General features: G+C 37.1%; 1 protein-coding gene across 3 annotated transcripts in view; it reads right to left on the bottom strand.

The window, feature by feature from the left end:
* The window catches only part of TBCK (TBC1 domain containing kinase), a 162494-nt gene that overhangs the window by 95240 nt on the left and 44415 nt on the right, over positions 1 to 22839 (bottom strand). For all 3 annotated transcript variants that reach the window (XM_045589220.1, XM_045589218.1, XM_045589221.1), the window contains 9 exons: positions 16633 to 16774; positions 10900 to 10960; positions 9756 to 9817; positions 9228 to 9289; positions 7282 to 7430; positions 5741 to 5879; positions 4005 to 4104; positions 1797 to 1846; positions 1507 to 1636 (listed from right to left, as the gene is read on the bottom strand). In XM_045589220.1, coding sequence (XP_045445176.1) covers positions 1507 to 1636; positions 1797 to 1846; positions 4005 to 4104; positions 5741 to 5879; positions 7282 to 7430; positions 9228 to 9289; positions 9756 to 9817; positions 10900 to 10960; positions 16633 to 16774 — 895 coding nt within the window. The remainder of the gene's footprint in view (positions 1 to 1506; positions 1637 to 1796; positions 1847 to 4004; positions 4105 to 5740; positions 5880 to 7281; positions 7431 to 9227; positions 9290 to 9755; positions 9818 to 10899; positions 10961 to 16632; positions 16775 to 22839) is intronic.

Raw genomic sequence — 22839 nt, 5'->3', positions numbered from 1 at the left:
AAATTTGTGCACTTGGAGGGTGGGGATGTCCCTCAGCCCAGATGGAGAGAGGGACAGGCTAAGGGACCCCATCAGTGCATGATCAGGGCTGGGGAGGGACACAGGTTGGCAAGCCAGGGAGGGACCGTGGGAGGACTCCAGGCATGTCTGGCCCATCTCGCTCAGTCCTGATGGGCCGAACCCCAGCAGCAAGCTAACCTACCAGTCGAAGTGTCTGCCCCCTGGTGACCAGTGCACATGATAGCGATTGGTCAACTGGTTGACTGTCTGCTCTCTTGTGGTCAGTGCACGTCATAGGGAGCGGTTGAGCACCCTTAGCATATCAGTAGCGTTTTACGCTTTGATTGGTTGTATGGACGACTGGACACTTAGAATATTAGGCTTTTATTATATAGGATATTAAGTTGGCAGTGGAATGGTTCCCTATATTCTGTAAATCTTCTATAATACAAACAAAGAGGTGAGCTGATTCTACTGTTTTTAATTATTTCTATTTTGTGATATAAATTAACAAGGAGTCATGTGTAAATAATACTATCAGCTTCATATGGGTTAAATAATTTATGCATATATATATATAAAATATAAACTATTTATGCATATTTGTAAAATATCAGGTCATATAGAAAGTATTCAATAAATGTGTTATTATTATGGCTACTTCTATAACCTTGCATATAAATTTGTCCCTTTATAAATTTGTACTTTAGGAGAGAGTTCTAGAAAAGAATTATTAGGATAAAGGGTATGGACATTTTTAAGGCTCTTCATATATACTTTCAAATTGCCTTATGCACTGTTTCAATTGACACTTATTCCAAAGGAATAAGAGGTCCAATCTCAATATGCTTTGTTCACTTTACTAATTTGGTATAAAAAAATATATAACATTTTTCCATTCCTAGTGAGGATAAATATTTTGAATAGATTTACTGACTAGCTGTATTTCTATTATATTCTTTATCTTTCAATATTAGTACTTTTTCCTGTAGATTTTTAAGTGTTCTTTAAACAGTATGGATATGAATCTATTATTTAATATGATTTTACATATAACCCTACATCATTTTTACTTTTTTACATTTGTTTTTACTTTTAAGTTTTACTATGAACATGCATCATTTTTGTAATTAAATGTGTTTTTAAAAAACATATATTTTATTGATTTTATACAAAGAGGAAGAGAGAGGGACAGAGAGTTAGAAACATCAATGAGAGAGAATCATCGATCAGCTACCTCTTGCACACACCCCCACTGGGGATGTGCCAGCAACCAAGGTACATGCCCTTGACTAGAATCGAACCCGGGACTCTTCAGTCTGCAGACCGACGCTCTATCCACTGAGCCAAACCAGTTTCGGCTTTGTAATTAAATGTTAATCAGAAAAGATGAGCTATAAAGATTAGTTTTCTCATGACATCAAGATTCTCTAATAATTACAAATGAAATAAAAAACAAGGATTGTATATGGGCTCTTAGAACACTTTCCATATTAGAATCTCTACCTTGAGCAGCCTGTCGAAGAGAATGATCCTGTTAAGCTGGTACTCGGTGTCCCTCTCCCGGATGATTAAAGGCAGTGTGGCAGCAGCAGACAGTTCATTGCTGCTATTGGAATGAGGTAAATTAGACTGGCTGTAAAAGAGAAACAAAAGGTATAAAATTTAAAACAAACAAAACTCCATATTAAGTGTTTTATTTAGGAAATGCTCTTCATTGAACATATATGTTTGTTACCAATCTAACATAAACAGTGAAGAATATTAAGTGTAAAAGAAGACAAATATATACTCACTCATCTTCAAGTAGTGGGTAAAATGCTTCTCCACCAACATCTTTTAATCTCTGTGAATTAAAAGAGAAAATATTATGTTTGAGTTTCTGAGACAGAAACGCTGAACTGCACTTAAAAAGCAGCATAATATAACATTTATGAATTTGTGGGAAGTTCTGAAAAGTATAAAATTTAAAATCCATTCCTATCATAAATATACAAATATATTATGCCCCTAGTGATTAAGTTGAGCTCTGAAGAATAGTTTTTGTATGTTGATTATTTTTAACACCAGGTGTCTCTTGTGTAAGATATCTACTATGATATTTCCCAAATACAATTCAGGATTTCTGAAATTAGTATAAAATTTAATACATGGATAATATAGTTTTGAATTATACCAGAGGCCTGATGCATGAAATTTGTGCAAGAGTAGGCCTTCCTTCTCCTGGCTGCTGGCACTGGCTTCCCTCTGGCACCCGGGGCCCGGGCTTCCCTCCGGCTGCTGGAAGGCAACCTGGACCGGCTTCTCTCACAACCAGGCTTCATCTGGAAGATTGTCCAGAAGGACAGGACATCTGGTCTAATTAGCATATTATGCTTTTATTATTATACATGAAGGTTATTTTAAAAAGTACTTAAAAAATATAAATCCATTAATTTAAAACTCAATTTAATTTACTTATTTTTACTTTGTAATTAATACAAATAAAATAAAATTCAAAAAAATTTCACAACATATTTTGAATATGTATGATTCAAATATTAATGAGTTCAATTCTCTTAATTATCTTTTTTAAAAGTCATCCTAATAATGTTTCTCCAATAATAACATAACATGCAGGATGATAGGTATTCTTCAAAAACAGGCCACAGGGTAGTAAAATGAGACACATCTTAAGAGGGTGATTAATGTTATCGCTACCTTGCCTGCTGCAATGCTCTTCAGTGCAACTTCCAACCAGAAGGCAGAGTGCCTGCTCCTATGGGATTGACACAGAGGTACAAGCTCTGTGTGCAGCCGGCCCTGACCTCCTATTGATTAGAGTCCTTATGCACTTACATTAGCATTATTGCCAGAATTTTTAAAAGCCAAAGAAAATCTTTCATCCAACACTGAGAATCTGGCAAACACTGATTTTATGCGTGGCTTCTCTTTAAAATTTTGACATGCCATATATGCACTTATCCTATTTTGCCTTTAAATCCTTAGGTATTTCTTTCACAGATTAAAATTCTAAGTAGAAAACTAGTATTTTCCCAAGTTTCACTGCATTATTAATATATAATTTTTAAAGTTTGAGTTTTACTATTCTTTAAATCATAAATAGTACTCTTAAATATATTTTCTGCTGTTTTTATTAATTAAAATTTTAGCATATCAAAGGCAAAAAAGGGAAAAAATACCTGTACAGAAAGTATAAGGTAAGAGTTATTCTTTGGTTTCCAAATTACTTTAAAAATCAGCAACGTTAACATTTTTTCTAGTATTTATAGAAAAATGTTTTTATTTATTTTTGTATTTTTTGTTTTTGCAAATAAATTTTTATTGAAATCTTCTAGAAGAAAATATAGAACATTATACAAAATATATTGATAACTTTGGTATAACTTTAAATAAGTAACAGTAAATAAAATATAACAATTAAACATAGTTAACTATAAAACACTGATAAAAGAATCTAATTAATTAAAAGATACTATTAAAAAACTTAAAGAAGCCAGAGATTAAAAAAAATTTGCACCACATATAGCCAACAAAGACTCTGTATTTGGAATACATTTTAAAAGTCCTCAACTCAGTAAGAAATGACTCAATAAAAAAAATTGGCAAAAGATGAATCAGTCACACATAGAAGAGGTAAGCAAACAGTCAAAAAACATGAAAGAACTCATATCTATACTATAATCATGGAATTAAATATTAGTATTTAATTAAATATTAGTATTAGTAGTAAAATACCATTCTGCTCCTTTTGGAGCAATAATTTTAAAAAATTTGATACTATGTGTTACCAAATATGTGGAGAAATGAGAACTCTTATGATGGTAAAAAGGTAAACAAAATCACCTTTTAAGTAGTGAGACAATATATATACTAAAGCTGAAGATGTACAGATGCATTTCCAATATCGCTGTACATGGCCTCATACACTAAAGAGACCCTCTTTTAAAAAAAGAAAAAAAAGAAAAAGATCTCAGGCAAATTTGCTAAAATAGCAATCTTACATTTCTTAGCTGGCATAGTGACAATGTCACAGTAGTATCATCCAATAGTGAGCTTCTATCTCGACCTTGTCCAAAGCTTTCACCATCTTCAAAGAGAAAACTAGAAGAAATTTAAAAAAATTATTATTTTAATGAGTACACAAAATCCAATTTAGTGTTTCTTCTACAAAAGAAATTTTATTCTAAATCATGAATCCTTTCATGAAAGAAATTTAATGGGTTTACAAAAAAATACAACTGCTATTTGAAAATTCTCTAAACAACTAATTTTAAAATATGTGTTGAGTAAGTATGAATATAGTATATAAAAATAAAGCATTTTAGCAATATCAGAGTGTGACTTACACTATTTAAGTTAGGTTCAATACAAAAATTACTTTGCTACCCAAATGTGATCTTGAGAAAGTATGTATAAGTGAAGAATGATAAAGTGAGAAAAAAAGAAAAACCTTACATAATGATCGTGATTTCACAGGGGAAAGAATATCGAATATTAAGTGTATGAAATTTGTTTAGAATATCAGAAAATTACTTTGGAGAATTTATATACCCTTTAAAGTACTTATTCTTAGAATTTCTCTTATTTTATTTCTTAATTTCCACCTAATTCAATGTGAGCAGTATAATTGAAGTTAATATTTAAAATTAGTTTAAGAGAGAAAAAAAGTAGAGAATCAATGGTCTATTCAAATAATTAACCTAAAATTTAACATGTGAGGAAAAGAAATGATCAGCAGGTTATTTCTACAATAACCTACAATGACAAAATATAGTACAAAAATCTAAAATTAAAATGTTAGATAGAGCATTGGTGGAAACTCAAGAGATTCAGATTCTTATCTATAATATTATACACGAATAAATGTTAAGAGCAAGGAAACAGCAATAACCTTGGCCCTCAGGGTTGTCTTGTTATTTGTAGACTGTTATGTTATTAGATTGTATTCAGTCTAACTTACAGAATGGTGTCCAGGATCTTGTGCAGTTGTGCAGATTTTTCTCAACACTGATCTAGCACCTTAATAATCTCTAACGCAAGCAAGTACCTTTACATGTACGATTTGTAATTGGTAATAGAAAATAGTTTCTCATAATAAGCATGTTAGTTGATTAACTCTTGAATATTACTGTTCTTTCTGACTGGTATCTTTTTCATTTATTGAACATCAATTATTACAAGGTATTCCATAATAATAACTTCAAATGGAGGATAAGCATATTACTTGTGAAAACAAAACAAAACAAAACAAAAAACCAATACACCCTATCTGGTTTGGCTCAGTGGATAGAGCATCGGCCAGCAGACTGAAGGGTCCCAGGTTCAATTCCAGTCAAGGGCATGTACCTTTGTTGTCCATACATCCCCGGTAGGGGGTGTATAGGAGGCAGCTGATCAATGTTTCTCTATGATCGATGTTTCTAACTCTCTATCCTTCTCCTTTTCTCTTGTAAAAAATCAACTAAAAAAAAAAAAAAAAAAAAAAAAGGCCTGTGGTCGTGATGCTGTGGTCGTGATGCTGTTATAGCATCATGATCACAAGTGTTTTAAATAATATATATGTATTTATTAAAACTAATAAAAATATTGATGGGAACTTAATAATTAGACACTTCATTGAAAAAAGTAAGTTACTAACTTCCAATCGCTGTGATAAACACTTAGTTGTAATGGCTATCAAAATTGTTTTTAAAAATTCATTACTAATTTTTTATTTCCACCATTTATCTTTTCTTACTTGGGGAGTGTGCAGATAGGTGGTTTGGGCCGAATAATTTCCTTGTTCACAAGCTCTTTCTCCAAGTCACCTCCAGCTAAACACCAAAGGTAATACACTTCTTCAATTGATCTTTCTGCCAGGTAATCACTGCTTATATCTATTAGTGGTAAATTAAGACAATCACAGTTATCTCACCTTTTGTTTCTATTAAAAGGCGACAGACAATAATAGCTGACATTTTAAAACAGTAAAAACTTAAAAGCATAGTAAGATATCCTTAAGAATATACATACTATAAAATGCACAGAGTATGAAATGTACATGTAGTTTCTTGAGAAAAAGTGGAATTTTACCCTCTGGCTCATAGATATATCGGGTATATCTAAGATATCGAATTCTATGTAAAAGGATTAAGGGCAGAAAAAAACATAGAGTAGGCAAACACCACAAACTACTGTATCTTTCGTGTCTTGAGTCAATTGCTGCTTCTCTGGAGAAGTGATTCTTGATATCTCATGCAGGCTATGCTTCCATTCTGCTATGTTCATATAAACCTTCATTTGTAATCATAATTATGTGACTAAATTTCTGTCTGACTCACCATTTGGCATTAATGTTACTTGAAAGCACAGTGTGTGAAACAAAGTAGGAACTTAATAAATATTTAATTGAATGATGGTTAGTAACTATTTCTTGCTATGACTTATTTCATGATAACCTTCCAGTATACTAGTAAGAATAACTTACTAGTGTCACCAAAGCACACATTCTGAGATGTGTAATTGTCATAGAGATAAAAAGACAAAGCTGATATTCTCTTAAAATGTTAAGTATAATAGTATGAGTGTTTTATCAACAATACAATTTTCAACAATACAATTTTCAGAGATCATTTATAATACATTATCTATATATATAAAAGCCTAAGTGACCAAACAATCGAATAACTTGTCGACTGGTCGCTATGACGCGTACTGACCACCGGGGGACAGATGCTCAATGCATAGGATTGGGCCCCTTCCTGTCTGGATAGGGCCTGGGGGGGTTGGGCTCCCTTCTGTCTGGATCAGGCCTATAGGGATCGGGACAAAAACCGGCTATCTGACATCTCACAAGAGGTCCCGGATTTCAAGAGAGCACAGGCCAGGCCGAGGGACCCCACAGGTACATGAATCTGTGCACCAGGCCTATAGTATAATATATAAATGTAGATGTAGTGAAAATTCCATTGCGAATTAAAAGACCCAATTGTAGTATAAAGATTTGAGATGAAAATGGGACTTTGTTTTGCATAGTAAATTTTTGTGTGGTGCCACATCCTCTCCTTGATTCTTAAAGTTCTTGCTCAAAAGTAATTTGAATGGAAAGGATTAAAAGTTAGGTTAGTTATATAAAATGCTATGTTAAACATGCCTGGAGTTACCTCTTAATTTCAAGATAAGTGTCCATAAAGTCTCACTAATGTATTATATATATTGTTGATACATTCAAAACTAGGATATGGATACTCACTTTAAAAACAAGGCTTATATTATTGCTTATGTCTTATGTATCATTACCTTTACACAGCTGACTGATATCCTCAGGCAGAGTTAAATCAGCACATCTCAGAGAAGAGGAAAACAAACTGACAGGTTTCGTAAATGGGGTGTATAAAGGTGACACTTCACTGAACACCTTGTCCTGCATTAATTCATCTGGGGTTGGCCTTGAGAAACATTTAAAATACAGAGCATGAACGAAAGTCATTAGAATTTTCCTAGAATAATGGCAAGCATTCAAAGGAATAGTTAAAAGTCTTAAATACCTCATTAGCACATCCTATGTAGTAAAAGCCTAATATGCTAAGTATCTGACTATTCATTCAACCGGTCGCTATGACGAGCACTGACCACCAGGGGGCAGATGCTTCAACTGGTAGTTTAGCTTGTTCCTGGGGTCTGGACAATCAGGACTGAGTGAGATGGGCCGGCCACATCCTGGGGCCCTTCCTCAGTCCCTCCCTGGCCCCCATCATGCACAAGTGGGGTATAACCCTTAGGGAATGACTGCAGGCCAGGCCGAATCAGTGCACCAGACCTCTAGTAATATAATAAAGCCCTCCTTCAAGGAGTCTATAAGTATCCTATATAATAAAAGGCTAATATGCAAATAGATCGAATAGCAGAACGACTGGTCACTATGACTTGTACCAACCACTAGAGGGCATGAGCTTCCCCCTGATGGTTAGTGCACCCCCACAGGGGGAGCACTGCTTAACCAGAAGCCAGACTCTTGGCTGGTGAGCTCAGCAGTGGTGGCAGGAGTCTCTCCCGCCTCCGTGGCAGTGCTAAGGATATCTCACTGATGGATTAGGCCTGCTCCATGCCTAAGCTGAGGGACCTCCCCCCAAGTGCACGAATTTCATGCATTAGGCCTCTAGTATGATTATAAAACAATCAAGTGACTATAGGTAGTAAATGCTGAATTTTTTACCTTTGTTATACTTTTTACATTTTGTGATCTACCAAAATTATTACGAGTGTCTCAATTTTAGCTTGATTACCAGGTGTCTGCTTTACTGAATATATCTATACTAATAAAAGAGAAAGATGCAAATTGACTGTACCTTCGCAAGGCCCATCAGCCAATCAGAAGTATGCAAATTAACCAACAAAGATCGTGGGTTAATTTGCATACTCAGGTGCCAACCGGCCAGGGGCGGGACAAGTGTTCCACGCTGTCCCAGCTTCTCCAGGCCTCTGGGCAGGGTGGGAAGGTGGAAAGGCGGCTCCTGCCAGAGCCAGGAGAAGGAAGGCCCATTCTAGCACGAATCATTGTACATCAGGCCTCTAGTTAAATAATAAAATTGTACACTAACAATATCTCTTATTATAGTTTCTTCCTACCCTTAGTTTAATATGGCATATTTACCCAAAACTATGCTTCTAATATCATTACTTTCTTCCTACTATCCCTTGACAAAAATGTTTGTCTAAAGGCAAATTAGAATACATTATTATTATTTTTAAATATTATATACCTGAGGGGGTTTAGGGATAAGTGTATGGCTAACAGTGATATCATCAAATGAAAATAAATAATACAACCTCTAAGAAATCCTTTTATGTAATCAACAGTTGTTAGCTTACTTCACGGTTTATCCAAGTCTTTTGCTATAATATATAGTATACTGCCAATAAACTTTTGTTCTCATTTCTCTTCTATCATTTTAATTGAGGAATATGTATATCTCACAGTTTAGCTGTTTTTTTGTTTTTTATTTTTTATATTGGAGCCTAGGAAATGAACCAGTATCTTCTTTTGCTATATTCCAGTTTTCTGACTATAGCTTAATTATTTTTTCTTCTTTTCTTAACATATATTAAAGCCATTAATAACAGTTATTACTACATACTGTATATAAATATGCTTATTAAATACATTGGCATTATAACCATCAAGAAAAAAAGATTAACTACTTATATGATAAAGATCTGTGTAATCCCAAACTCTTAATATCAACCTCTTGGAAGGGTGGAAGGTGAGACATTTCTTCAAAAGATCTATCACATTTTCAGGAAGCTCCTGGGAAATCAAGAGAAAAACAAAACTATTTAAAATGATCAATTTTAAAAATAAATTTTAGGAGAGGGGCCCTAGAGGGTGGAAATGAGAGATACATATAATATCATTAACAAAAAATACATTAAAAATAAATTTTACTCAAATGTTTGCTAATGAAGGATATTTTGGTTTATTTATTTTTGTTCCAAAGATTTGTGTTTATCTGACAAACTCAAATGCGTTATTCTTTCATCTTTATTATTTTTTCTTTTTAATTAAATTTATTGGGGTGACACTGGTTAATAAGATAATACAGATTTCAAGTGTACACCTCTATGATACATCATTTTCATATTGCATTATGTTTTGATTTTTTAAAAAGTCTTTATTTGGACTTTTCCAAATAAACACAGCTTTAAAATAGCTTGCTATTGGATCCTAAATATGCAAAATGAACAAATTTTCAATAACAGATTAAATTACAAACCTTTATAATGTCCAGGCAACCATGTTCTTCAGCCAGAACTGTTATAGTGTCATCCACGCAGTCTATAAAACAAAAAAATTATAAGAATAAATGCTGCTATTCTAATTTATCAGACATACCGAGTACTGAGCTCTGATACTTTTAAAAAATATTGAGTAATGCTGTTATGAAACCTGGAATATTAAAATTTGTGACTTTTTAAACTTTCCTTAGGTATAGTGATAAAAATAAAGACTTCAAACACTAAATTTTAATTGAATCATAGCCTAATGAAGCCGCCTAATTGTAAGTGAAATAAAACAGTGATCAAAGGAGATAAATATTCTTGTTCATGTTTTTTTCACTATAGGTGTGTACTTTAAATGGTTTTATTATCTTTTCATGACTATATAACTTATTTTTATTATATACAATTTGGAGAATGTATACATTTCTCTGAGGACTTAAAGTATAAGTTTGGTCTGTAGATGACATTTAGAAATCTCAAAGACTCCTTAACAGCTATATTATCAATCTTTAAAACTAAATGTGGTAAATATGGTAAAATTTTATTTATAATTCATTATTATTAATATTCTGTACACATTATTTGTACACTCTATTAACCTGTATACCAATCTATTACTCTTTTACATAAAGTGCTCTATCACTCTTTTCTCTTCTTTTTTACTGTACATGCTTAATTTATTCCACTCTAAAGTAGATTACATTTTTATAAATTTGAATTGCAAATATTTGTATCTAATATACATGTAAAATATATGAACTTGTTATAAGAAAAAATAAACATTATTCTTGACTAATTCACATATGAATCATCAAATAGAAAGCTCCAAAGTTGATATAATATGTCAAAGCAAACTGCTAGAGAAAAATATAATTTTATATTCTCAAGTTTTGATTTCACATGTTAGTTTACTGGGCTAGATCATAAGGTTAATTTTACATCCATCCACAGCATAATTCCTCAGTAAATAAGGAAAGCTGTACTATAATTCATCAGATGCACTTCTTAAATTGTCCTGTTAACGCTTACCACTGAGCATTAGAAAATTAAAGAAAGCTAGGATATTTTAGTGTATTTGATTACTAACTCTCAGTAAAGATTATATTTATATTTGAAAGATAACTGCTAGACACTTACCCAATGTAAGCAAAAATTTTAGTCTTTCAGAAACATCCAAGCTCTGAAATAATTTTCTTCCCTAAATAAAATGGGAAAAGAATTTATGTAAACATTTGCATGTTTTTTCTTAGGAGGTGTTTTTTTCAGAGCTGAAAATAATTTTATCAGGTACTTCTATTTCTCTTCAGAGTTTTATTAGATTTTTAAAGTTAGTTCCATTAAAGAAAAATTATTGGTTAGGTAATGATTTTTTAAATATTACATAATATTTAACACTTAAACATTTTAGTTTGATCTCAAGCACTGTTCACTTTTGAGACCATACATACTTGAATGGATTCCAGGCTACCAGGAATGTTATTAAGAGTACAAGATTCCTCCTAAGAAAGATTCAGATTACCAAACTAAATTCTTCCTTACATATTATGATCCAGGCAATCTGTTATCTCTAATAAGACACATTCCATGACACTCTCTTTTCCGCAATAACTTGGCCATCCTTTGTACTCACAGATAATCTGGTATATTTATTTTAAGACACATACATTATATTTATTTTAATACACATACATTTATTTTAAGACACATAAACTCTTTAAAATATATATATATATATATATATATATATATATATATATATATATATATATATATATATAGTTTTATTGAATTCAGAGAAGAAGGGAGAGGGAGAGAGAGACAAAAACATCAATGATGACAGAGAATCATTGATTGGCTACCTCCTGCATGCCCCACACTAGGGATCAAGCCTGCAACCCAGGCCTGTGTCTGGACTGGGAAGGCACACTGGCCAGGCTTTAACTGTTTTCTTTATTGGCTTCAGGGGGCTACTTGGAATGCACTCTGGAACCAAACACTTAAAACTTCAGCGACTATATGCTGAACAACTACCGTATTTTCCGGTGTAAAAGACGACCCCCTAATTTTACAGTTAAAACACAGGTTTAGGCCTATATTCGCTGTATAAGACTACCCCCCACTTCCGAGGCAATACCAGTTCTTTTTCTAATAGACCGCCTCTTTGACTCTGGCCAATCTGAGCAGGCTTTTTACTAGAACACAGTGTAGTTTCGGGTACAGAACATGTATAATTTGCATGCATAAAAAGCCTGCTTGGATTGGCTGAATTAGAGAGGCAGTCCGAGCAGCCTTGCAGTGATTGGTGTGGGATCGAGTTGGAAAATTCGTTTAGCGGCATATTGAGATATACTCAGTGTATAAGATGACCCTCGATTTTCGGTTGACTTTTTCTCGTTTCAAAGACGTCTTATACTCCGGAAAATACGGTACTAGAATTGTGTGCCGAATTTGATATTCTACTACCAGTTATACACAACTTAGACAAATTGCTTAACCAGCTAAGCCTCACTTTTCTCATCTATTAAAATTGAATATTTACAGTAAGGGTTATTTACATATGTATAAAAATACATAGCATTTTTTGCACATAGCACAACATGGTTAGTATTATGTTTCTCTTATTATAAACAAATTAAAACTTATATGTCCCTTAAAGTAAACTTAGAATAAGAAAGCTTAAGAGGAGGTAACATGGCATTTATATAGAGAAGATCAGACTCTGATTTAAAAAGAAAAGAAAAAATTTTCTCAAATACTTATGAAATTAGAAATGCAGCCCTGGCCAATTTGGCTCACTGGCTAGAAAGTTGGCCCTAAGACTGAAGGATCCAGGTTCGACTGAAACTTATGCAGGCTCGATCCCACCACAGTCTGGGTGTATGTGGGAGGAAAACAATTGATGTCTCTCTCTTTCTGTCTCTCCCTCTCCCTTCCACTCACTTTAACAATCAATAGTGTAAATTCTTGTTTTTGTTTTTGTTTTTATTGTTTGTAGAGGTCTCCTATAGATGTTTGGTATTTCTTAGATATATAGTACTCATGTTTTAATATAGGATTCTACACATCATGTAGACTATGGGACTTTCTGGGTGGCAAAGTGGCTATAGTAACTTTCTGGTGATATGGCCAGAGATTCCTAGCAAAATGGTCTTGGTATAGCTTCTCATCTATTTCCCTAGAATTTCTAGTATAACCAAAGTTGCCTTTGTTAGCTGTTGGTATGTCGTTAATTTATACCTTAGTATTTGTTTGATGATGCAGAGGAAGATTTAAGCTCATGTTCAGTTTGCCATGCTTAAACTGTATAAACTTTGAGTAACACTTAAAATGTCATAAAGCTCACATAATGAAATTAATACTTCCTTTCTTGGTATTCACACAGCTCTCTGAGTTTATCTTCAAAGTTTATGGATTTGAATTAAATTATAAGCTCCTTCACAATGTGTCTTAATCACAGTTTATTCCTTGTTGCATTTGTCATGATGCTATACATACAACATATACATACAGTAAATACTTTTTAACATTTTTTAAATTGAAATATTCATATAAGACATGCCCAGATCATAAGAGTTTAGATATAGTTAGTGGTAATAAAAATAAAAAACTGTATATTTTACATTTATTATACTTTACTTTTATATTCCAAAATAATTTTTTAATTTGTCTATGATTTTAAACAATAAGATTTATTATTATTTTATACCAATGAAAAAAGTAAGATGGTCTAAACAAAGGATAGAAAAGAATCAGAAAATCTGACATTTTCCCTTAAAGAACTGCCAATATGTAAATAACAAATATAACTTTTATTACTATTATTATTTAATCCTCACTTGAGGACATGCTTAGAGAGGAAAGGAGGGGGTGGGGGGAGAGAGAGAGAGAGACAGACAGACAGACATTGATCAGTTGCCTCCATATGTGCCACAACCTGGTATTGAACTTATAACATAGGTATGTGCCCTGACCAGGAGTCGAACCAGCAATCTTTCACTGCACAGGACTATGCTCAAATAAATAAACCACCCCAGCTAAAATATTATGCATAATCCTATACAATAAAGAGCTAAAATGCAAATGGGCATCATGCCCTCACACCATAAAGGCTCAGACACTCAACACTGGGGAGAGAGGAATGAGGACCAGCCAGGCACAAATGAGCTGATGAGAGAGGAATGGGGACCAGCCAGGCTTCAGGCTGGGAGAGGGACAAGCAGCATGCCCCATGGTTCCAGGTGCCAGCACCTATGGCTGAGGCTAGGCCTATGGCCCGGGAGAGGGACAATTTGCATGCCCCGTGGTCCTGGGCACTAGCGGCTGTGCCTGTGGCTCAGGAGAGGGACAAGCCACCCACTGAGCAGTCCTGAGTGCCTGCACCTGTGGCTGCAGCCCAGGAGAGGGACAAACCAACCACCCTGCGGTCCCGGGCACCAGTGCCTGCAGCTGCGACCTGGACAAAGTCACCTGCCCATGGTCCCTTCGGCTGTGGCCAGCCCAGGTGAAGCTGGTCTGAGTCCTGGTTGCCTGGAACAAGCCAGAGTAGAGAATTCTGGGTCCCGGATGTAGGGCAAGGCAGAGGCAGTTAGGGGTGATTAGGCCAGCAGGGAGTAGTTAGGGGTGATCAGGCAGGCAGGCAGAAGTGGTTAGGGGCCATCAGGCAGGCAGAGATGGTTAGGGAAGATCAGGCAGACAGGCAGAGGGGTTACAGGCGATCAGGCAGGTAGGAAGGCAGGCGAGCGGTTAGGAGGCAGCAGTCTTGGATTGCAAGAGGCAGTCGGACATCCACTGAGCGGTCCTGGATTGAAGAGGGTGCAGGCTGGGCAGAGGGAACTCTGTCTCCTGTACATGAATTTCGTGCACCAGGCCTCTAGTTAATAGTAATAAAAGCTAACATTTATGGACTATTCAGTATGTAACACCCTGTACTAAGTACTTTATATACATTATTTCATTTTATTTTTCTGACAACTTTACAGTACAGACACTGTTGTTATTTATAGAAGTGGAACCAAGGCTTTGAAAAGTTAGTTAGCTACCCTAACTCACACAGCTATTCTTTGTAGCATCAGAATTTAAACCCAGTTTACTCTGACTACAGAAGCTTACCTCTTAACTATTATGCTTTACTACCTCTGCTTTAAATTAATTCTTAAATACATAAAAGAAAAATGTCAAACTAATTCTTTTTCAAAAATATATTTTATTGATTTTTACAGAGAGGAAGGAAGAGGGATAGAGAGTTAGAAACATCGATGAGATAGAACCATCCATCAGCTGCCTCCTGCATACTCCCTACTGGGGATGTGCCGGCAACCAAGGTACATGCCCTTGACCGGAATTGAACCTGCAACCCTTCAGTCCTCAAGCCGATGCTCTATCCACTGAGCCAAATCAGTTAGGGCCTAATTCTTAAATATAATAAATATTAGTGACTTAATTTTTCAAAATATTTTGAAAGTTCCTTGGAAGACAGCTATAATAGATAAATAATAAAAATTTCTGCATCAAATAACCTCGTAGTCCAAGTAAAGTAGACAAATTTGATAAATGCCAAAATAGAAGAGGAGAGCAAAGAAGATTGCTCAGGTGCCAAGTATGATGGATACCTATAATGATATGTTCATGCTCTCCAGTAAACAAAGGCTGGCAGATATATGAAGGTAGAATTGACAGATTGCTAGTTGCTCCTCCAAATCCATTTTCAACACCTTTGTCAATATTTATGTGTCCAGTTGAAGACAACATGTCCTAGTCTCCCTTATACCTATATGTAGCAACATGTAAAAATTATCACTAGTGAAAAGTCGAGTTGATTATTGCAACTTTTACTAGTAGATCACATCCTTAAATTGTTACCATGGAATCACTCTTCTCCTCTTTCCTCATGGCTTTAAAAAAATGTGATATAGAGAGAACTTTGGAAACTAGACACTGGAGCCATTCTTGATAGCCTTGGTTTCTTCATGACACCTATAATATAAGGGTAATATGCTAATTAGACCAGCTGTCTTCCTGACATCATTTCATTCCGGACATCTTTCCTGATGAAGCTGGGTCTGGAGGGAAGCCAGCCCAGGTCCTGGGTGCCTGCGGGTGGCCTGGGGAAGGCCAGGCCAGGTCCTGGGTGCCTGCGGGCACCCAGAGGAGGGAAGCAGCCCCTGTCCCAGGTGCTGGAGGCAAGCCGGTGCCAGTGGCTGGGGGAAGGAAGGCCTACTCTTGCACACATTTTCATGCATTGGGCCTCCAGTTGTAGAATAAAGCCCACCCTACCCTCAATAGACTATTACATGAGGGAGAAAAACATCTACGTTCTTTAAACTACTGCATTTTTAGCTCCTTTGTTTTTATAGCAGTTTATTATTTACCTTAATAAATACAGAGGATATCTGGGAAAGGCCTCATAAAAAGCCAACATATAAAGTGAGTCTTATAGGAAACATAAGAGAACATGAGAAGAGGAGGTATCTAAAAAAAGAAAGACTACCACAGAAGGGAGAGAGCATGAACATACCAAAGAATGTTAACAGTTTTATTATAAACATTTATACAATGTTTAGTTTTTAAACTTTGTATAGTGTAATTTTTTTTTTTACTTAATACAAGGGTAAAGGAAATAACAAAATAGTATTAACAGTTAGTAAAACTTACAAGTAGTAACAGTGTAAACATTTCTAGAGCTACCAAAATAAAAGGCAAATTAATTGTCAAACAGGATTTTCTTAAAAGTCAAATTGAGAATTAAGACATTTCTCTTCATATCTAGTCAATTGGCAAAGAAAAAGATATTATTACCAAATAGTTTTCCTATTAAAAATTTTTCTCTAAAAATACAATTTTTAAATTGTTAATTAATATTTTTATACCTACCACACAAAGCTCAAATAAAATGATTCCTAGAGACCATACGTCTGATTTGGGGCCAGAGGGCAATGGTTTTTCACTTGGCACATGATCAGTGGTTTTGGAAATTCCTTGTGCAATTACCTCAGGTGCCAAGTATGATGGATACCTATAATGATATATTTAAAAAAATGAGTAATTACTATGAACAACAACAAAGATAGGAAGAAGTAAAGAATATTTTATCTTTCAAAACAGTATTCATTATTTTGAATACCAGCAGGAATGTAAAAATATAATATATAAATTAAAAGCTAAGACTCTCCCATCCCTGTGCTCCAGTCACTTCCACATACTTAAGTACATGTAAACTTGACCACCCATCACCACTGCCACACAAGTCAGCATACTACTATACACAATACTCTGTATATTTTACAGAGATAATTCTACAACAATAAGTATAGCTTTGTCTCATTCTTTCTGAAAACTGTCAACGAGCCTACTGAGCAGAGAGCAGCGGAGGTGGCAGGCACAGTGGGGCTGGGATGAGTGGGAGCAGCGCCTGGCCTGGGCTTGGGCTCCTCCCAGGCCGCTGGCCACTTCACACACTAATACATCCCTCGGGGATGTTGGACTTTAGGTTTTGGCCTGATCCCCGCAGGCCACATGGAGGGACCCCACTGGTGCATGAATCCATGCACTGGGCCTATAATATCAAGTTGCTCTTTCAGGTTATATCAGTTTATATTCTCACTAAAGGCCAAGTGCAAAAAATTTGTGCACTGGAGGGAGGTGTCCCTCAGCCCAGCCTGCACCCTCTCCAATCTGGGATCCCACAAGGGATGTCCGACTGCTCACAGGGATCAGGGCTAACTGGGCAGTCGGACATCCCTCTCAAAATCTGGGATTGCTGGCTCCCAACTGTTCACCTGCATATATGCCTGATTGTCTCTAACTGTTTCTGCCTGCCAGCCTGACTACACCATAACCCCTCCCCTGACAACCTAATTGATGACTAACTGCTCCCCTGCCGAACCTAACTCCCACCCCAGCAGGCCCTGTCACTCCTAACTGCCCTCCGCTGATGGCCCGATTGCCCACCCCTGCAGACTCTGTCACCCCCTAACTGCCCTCCCCTGCATGCCTGGTCCCCCACAATAGCACTTCCCTGCTGGCCTGGTCACCCCCAACTACAGCCCTCCCCTGATGGCCTGGTCCTCCCTGGATGGCCTAGTCACTCCTAAGTGCCCTCCCCTGCCTGACTGGTCGCCCTTAACTCCCCTCTCCTGCCAGCCTGGTCTCCCCCTATTGCCCTCCCCTGCCAGTCATCTTGTGACCACATGGGGGTGACTGTGACTATCTTGTGCAAGGGTGTGATGGTCAATTTTCATATCACCTCTTTACTATATAGAATAAACAATACCTGAGAGGGATTATTTCCCCTTACCTTCATTCAACACCATAACAAGTTTTCTTGAAAACTGTTTTAGTAAATATTGAATAAATATTTGCTAAAGACAGGCTATTAAATATGAACAAAGTATAAAAAAATCTCTTTTATAAAGAAGTATAAAAAATTTACAAAGTATAAAAAATTCTCTTCATGGTATTTGTTTACGAATGAGAAGGCCTTCTCATACTTAGTGATTTTTCAAACTAAAGTTTCAAATTAATTAGTCTTTTATCTCATACTTAGTGATTTTGTTATCTTATCTAAATGATCTCCTGTGTCATTTTCTCAAAGTCAGATAATCTTTAATATTTAAGTTTCTTAATCCAACTAGAATAATTTTTTTCATAACAAGAGGTATTTTATTTTTCTCTCTACATAAATAACCAATTGTGCCCCGTTTCAATTATTATTATACTAAAGGCCCAGGGCATAAATTCGTGCACAGGTGGGGGGTCCAGCTGGTCTGGCCCCAATTAGGATAGATCAGGCCCAGGACTGTTGGGAGAAGACAGCGGAGGGTTGGCCAGCCAGCCAGTCCTGATCGGGGCCCAATCAGGGCCAGGCTGGCTGGTGGGGAGGGGCCACAGGTGATTGGCTGGTGGGTCCTGCCCCGATTGGTGTGGGGGTGGGGCCAGCTGGGGGGAGGGGCCACAGGCTGATTGGGGTGGTGGTGGCTGATCGGGGGTGGGACTGGCCATCATGGGGGGCTGTGGGTGGTGGAACAGCTTGCCTCACCCCTGAATGGAGTGGGGGTGGCTGATCAAGAGCCAGTAGCCAGGGGCAGGGTCCGTAGGCCATAGGCTGGCTGGTCACATCCCCTATTGGTTTGTGGGGGGGGGCAATCAGGAGCAGAGCTGGGTGGGGGTAGCGGCCCTGGGCCAATCAGGATGGTGGGGGCCCATCTGGAGTGAGGCTGGCCAGAGGGAAGTGCAACAGTAGTTGGCTGGCTGGCCTGCCCCTAATCTGGGCGGGGGCCAATGTGGGGTGGGGCCGGGCAGGGGGAGGTGCTGTGGGCCGATTGCGGTGGTGGGGGCCCATTCGGGGCAGGCCCTATTGGGGTAGAGAGGGCGACTGGGGGGGGGGGCTCGCAGGGGGAAAGGAGCCAAGGGAGATTGGCCACCAGCCCACTCACAATCAGGCTAGTTTGCTGGCTGCAGTGGGCATTATAACGACCAGTCATAGCATCCCAGGTGCTGTTATTTTATATATATGGACTATTTTAAATCTATAACATTATACTAGTAAAATAACTACCAAAAATGCTAAAAAGAGCCCTCCCAACACACAAACACATACATAGCCTTTAATTTATCTTCAGGAATGTCTAGGCCATTTTCTGATGTTTTATATATTATATATACATATTAGAACTTTCTTATAAAGTTCTCTCTCTCTCTCTCACACACACACACACACACACACACACACACACACACACAGTTGGACTTTTTAATGTAATTAGATCAAACTTGGAGACAGTTTGGGGAGAAATGGCATATTTCCAATATTGACCCTAACAATCTATGAACATGTTATATATCTATATTTATTATGGTCTTCCAGAAAAGATGTGTTTTTACCACAAAGTTATTGAATATATCTGATTAAATTCTTGTTACGTATTCATATTTTCTGCTGATTGATAAATAATTTTTTAAAACGTTTAAAATATATTTTATTGATCTTTTACATAGAGGAAGGGAGAGAGACAGAGAGCTAGAAACATCGATGAGAGAGAAACATCGACCAGCTGCCTCCTGCATACCCCCTACCAGGGATGTGCCCATAATCAACGCACATGCCCCTGACCGGAATCGAACCTGGGACCTTTCAGTCTGCAGACGACACTCTACCACTGAGCCAAACAGGTTTCGGCAATAAATAATTTTTTATTTAATTTTGTATCTAGCAACCTTGCTATACTTTATTTTTAAATTAATAAAAATTTTATTAAATTTAGAATTTTTAAAACTTTACATTACAGTCATAAACAAAAGAATGAAAACCTAAATTTAGCCACCACTTAAAGACCAATGGCTTATTATACAAATTTGAGGGGGAAAAGTTCTTCCCAAAATAATCTTGGAACTACTGCAAACATCATATACTTAATTAGTTTTTTCTATTTTCTCAGAAACTCAGAAGATATATGAGACTTTAAATTCAGTTGGAAAGTAAAGACTGACAGGTGAAATATTAACAAATGTACCTGAAAGAATCATTAATTTTTAAAATCTTTAAAAAGTATTTCTATTGTTGAGAGTATTACACATCCCCTTTTTCCCATCATTGATCTCTTTATTAATTCTAATAATTTTTAAAAGGATTCTTTTGAGCAGTTTTTATAGATAATCAAGTCATTTGTCAATAATGATATCATAAAATAACACGATGTCATATATAATACTATGGCCCGGTGCACAAAATTCATGCATGAAGGGGGTTCCCTCAGTCCAGCCTGCACTGTCTCCAATCCGGGACCTCTTGGGGGATTTCTGACTGCCGGTTTAGGCCCTATTCCAAAGGGATTGCTGGCTCCTAACCGTTCACCTGCCTGCCTGCCTGCACCTAACTGTCTCTGCCTGCCTGTGTGATTGCCCCTAAACCCTCTGCCTGCCTGCTTGATCACCCTAACTGCTCTCGCCTGATGGTCTGAACTTGCCCCCAACTGCCTTTCCCTGCCAGCCTGATCTCGCCCCCAAATGGCCTCACCTGCTAACCTAATCTTGCCCCAAACTGCTCTCACCTACTGGCCTGACCGCCCCCAACAGCCTCTACCTGCCTGATTACCCCTACCCATCCTCCCCTGAAGGCCTGATCCCATCCCCAACTTCCCTCCCTTGCTAACCAATTTGGTTCTGATTGGTCGGTTTCTATGCCAGTGTCAAAAGCTCTGCCTCCTAGGTGGCTATTGGCTCCTCACAGTTCACCCAGATTTTGTTCTGGTTGGTCGGTTTCTATGCCAATCAGAGTCAAAATCTCAGCTTTTATCAGTAAGTGTCTCTGGGCCTGATCACAGAAGCAGGGCTGATCAACAGCCCCCACAGAGGCTCGGAGAGAAACAGAGGTGTGGCTGCTGTTAAAGCCCAGAGAAAAAGAAAGAAGCAAAGACTGATCAAGAGCTGCCATGGAGGCTGCTGATCAGACCTTGCCTCTCTCTTCGGGCCTCTCTCTGGGTCTGATCCACAGCCCCCTTGGCAGTCAGTGCTGGGTTGCCACACCAGTACCAGCAGCAGTCATTCCTCGGTCGCCACAGCAACCCAGCAGTGACTGCAGGACTGACTTCCAGTGTACGGTTGGGCCTTCGGTTGTTTTGGATGTTACAGAGCCTGGTTTTTATGTACTGTATTTTCCGGCGTATAAGACGACCCCCTAATTTTACAGTTAAAACATAGGTTTAGGCCTATATTCGCTGTATAAGACTACCCCCCACTTTCGAGGCAACACCAGTTCTTTTTTTAATAGACCGCCTCTCTAACTCAGCCAATCCAAGCAGGCTTTTGATGCATGCAAATTATACATGTTCTATACCCGAAGCTACACTGTGTTCTAGTAAAAAGCCTGCTCAGATTGGCCAGAGTCAGAGAGGCGGTCTATTAAAAAAAGAACTGGTGTTGCCTTGGAAGTGGGGCGTAGTCTTATACAGCGAATACAGGCCTAAACCTATGTTTTAACTTTAAAATGAGGGGGTTATCTTATACGCCGGAAAATACGGTATTAAAATTGTTATAATAATAAATTTAAAAGTACCGGTAAATTATAAAGACTAAAATTTGTATTTAAACATTTTATGTGGCACCAAAGTCTTAGGATTAATGTTATCGTAGCTTATTAAAATATTTTGAAAGGTTTTCTTTAAAATATATTTCAGGGTATATATTATAATTATAATTTAAACAGCAACAAATTTAACCATTCTTTACAAGTTTGGTAGAATTATCTTGAGTCTGGTCCAGTTCTCTCTCTTAGGAAAGGCAACGTTAACTATGCTTCTGTAATTGGTGTTTTCAGATTTTAAAGTTCTCTTTGGTAAATTTGGTAATTTGTATTTCTTCTCCAATCAACCATTTCATCCTTCCTTTCAAATTTGCAGAATTAAACAAAATATTCTATTAAAGTCTTTTAATGTTCTCTAATTCTCTGGTTATATTTCTATTACCATATCTTCTTTGTGCACTTGAGTTCTCTGACTTTTTCCTGATTAGGTTAACTTGGTGGTTGGCAAACTGCGGCTTGCAAGTCACATGCAGCTCTTTGGCCCCTTGAGTGTGGCTCTTCCACAAAATACCACAGCCTGGGCGAGTCTATTTTGAAGAAGTGGCATTAGAAGAAGTTTAAGTTTAAAAAATTTGGCTCTCAAAAGAAATGTCAATCGTCGTACTGTTGATATTTGGCTCTGTTGACTAATGAGTTTGCTGACCACTGGGTTAACTAATAATTGTCATAGAAGTGTTGTTGTTTTATTCCTCTCTTCAACATAAACTGATGAACAAAAACAGTTCCAGAGACAGAGAAGCATCAATCAGACCGTCAAACCTCAGAGGGAAGGTAGAGGAGGGTGTGGGTAAGGGGGAGATATCAACCAAAGGATTTGTATGCATGTATATAAGCATATAAATGGATACAGACACCAAGGGGGTGAGGGCATGATGGGGGGGGGGGGGAGGTAGGAGGGTTTGGGGTAGTGGGGCAATGGGAGATTAAGGACACATATGCAATACCTTAATGAAGAAAATTTAAAAAATAATACTTTACACTATTTGGTTATAGATTCCATG

This window comes from Pipistrellus kuhlii, unplaced genomic scaffold (genome assembly GCF_014108245.1).
Source record: "Pipistrellus kuhlii isolate mPipKuh1 unplaced genomic scaffold, mPipKuh1.p scaffold_m20_p_1, whole genome shotgun sequence".
Taxonomy (NCBI): Eukaryota; Metazoa; Chordata; class Mammalia; order Chiroptera; family Vespertilionidae; genus Pipistrellus; species Pipistrellus kuhlii.
The sequence above is the reverse complement of the archived record's forward strand: the minus strand, read 5'-3'. Positions and strand labels throughout refer to the sequence as shown.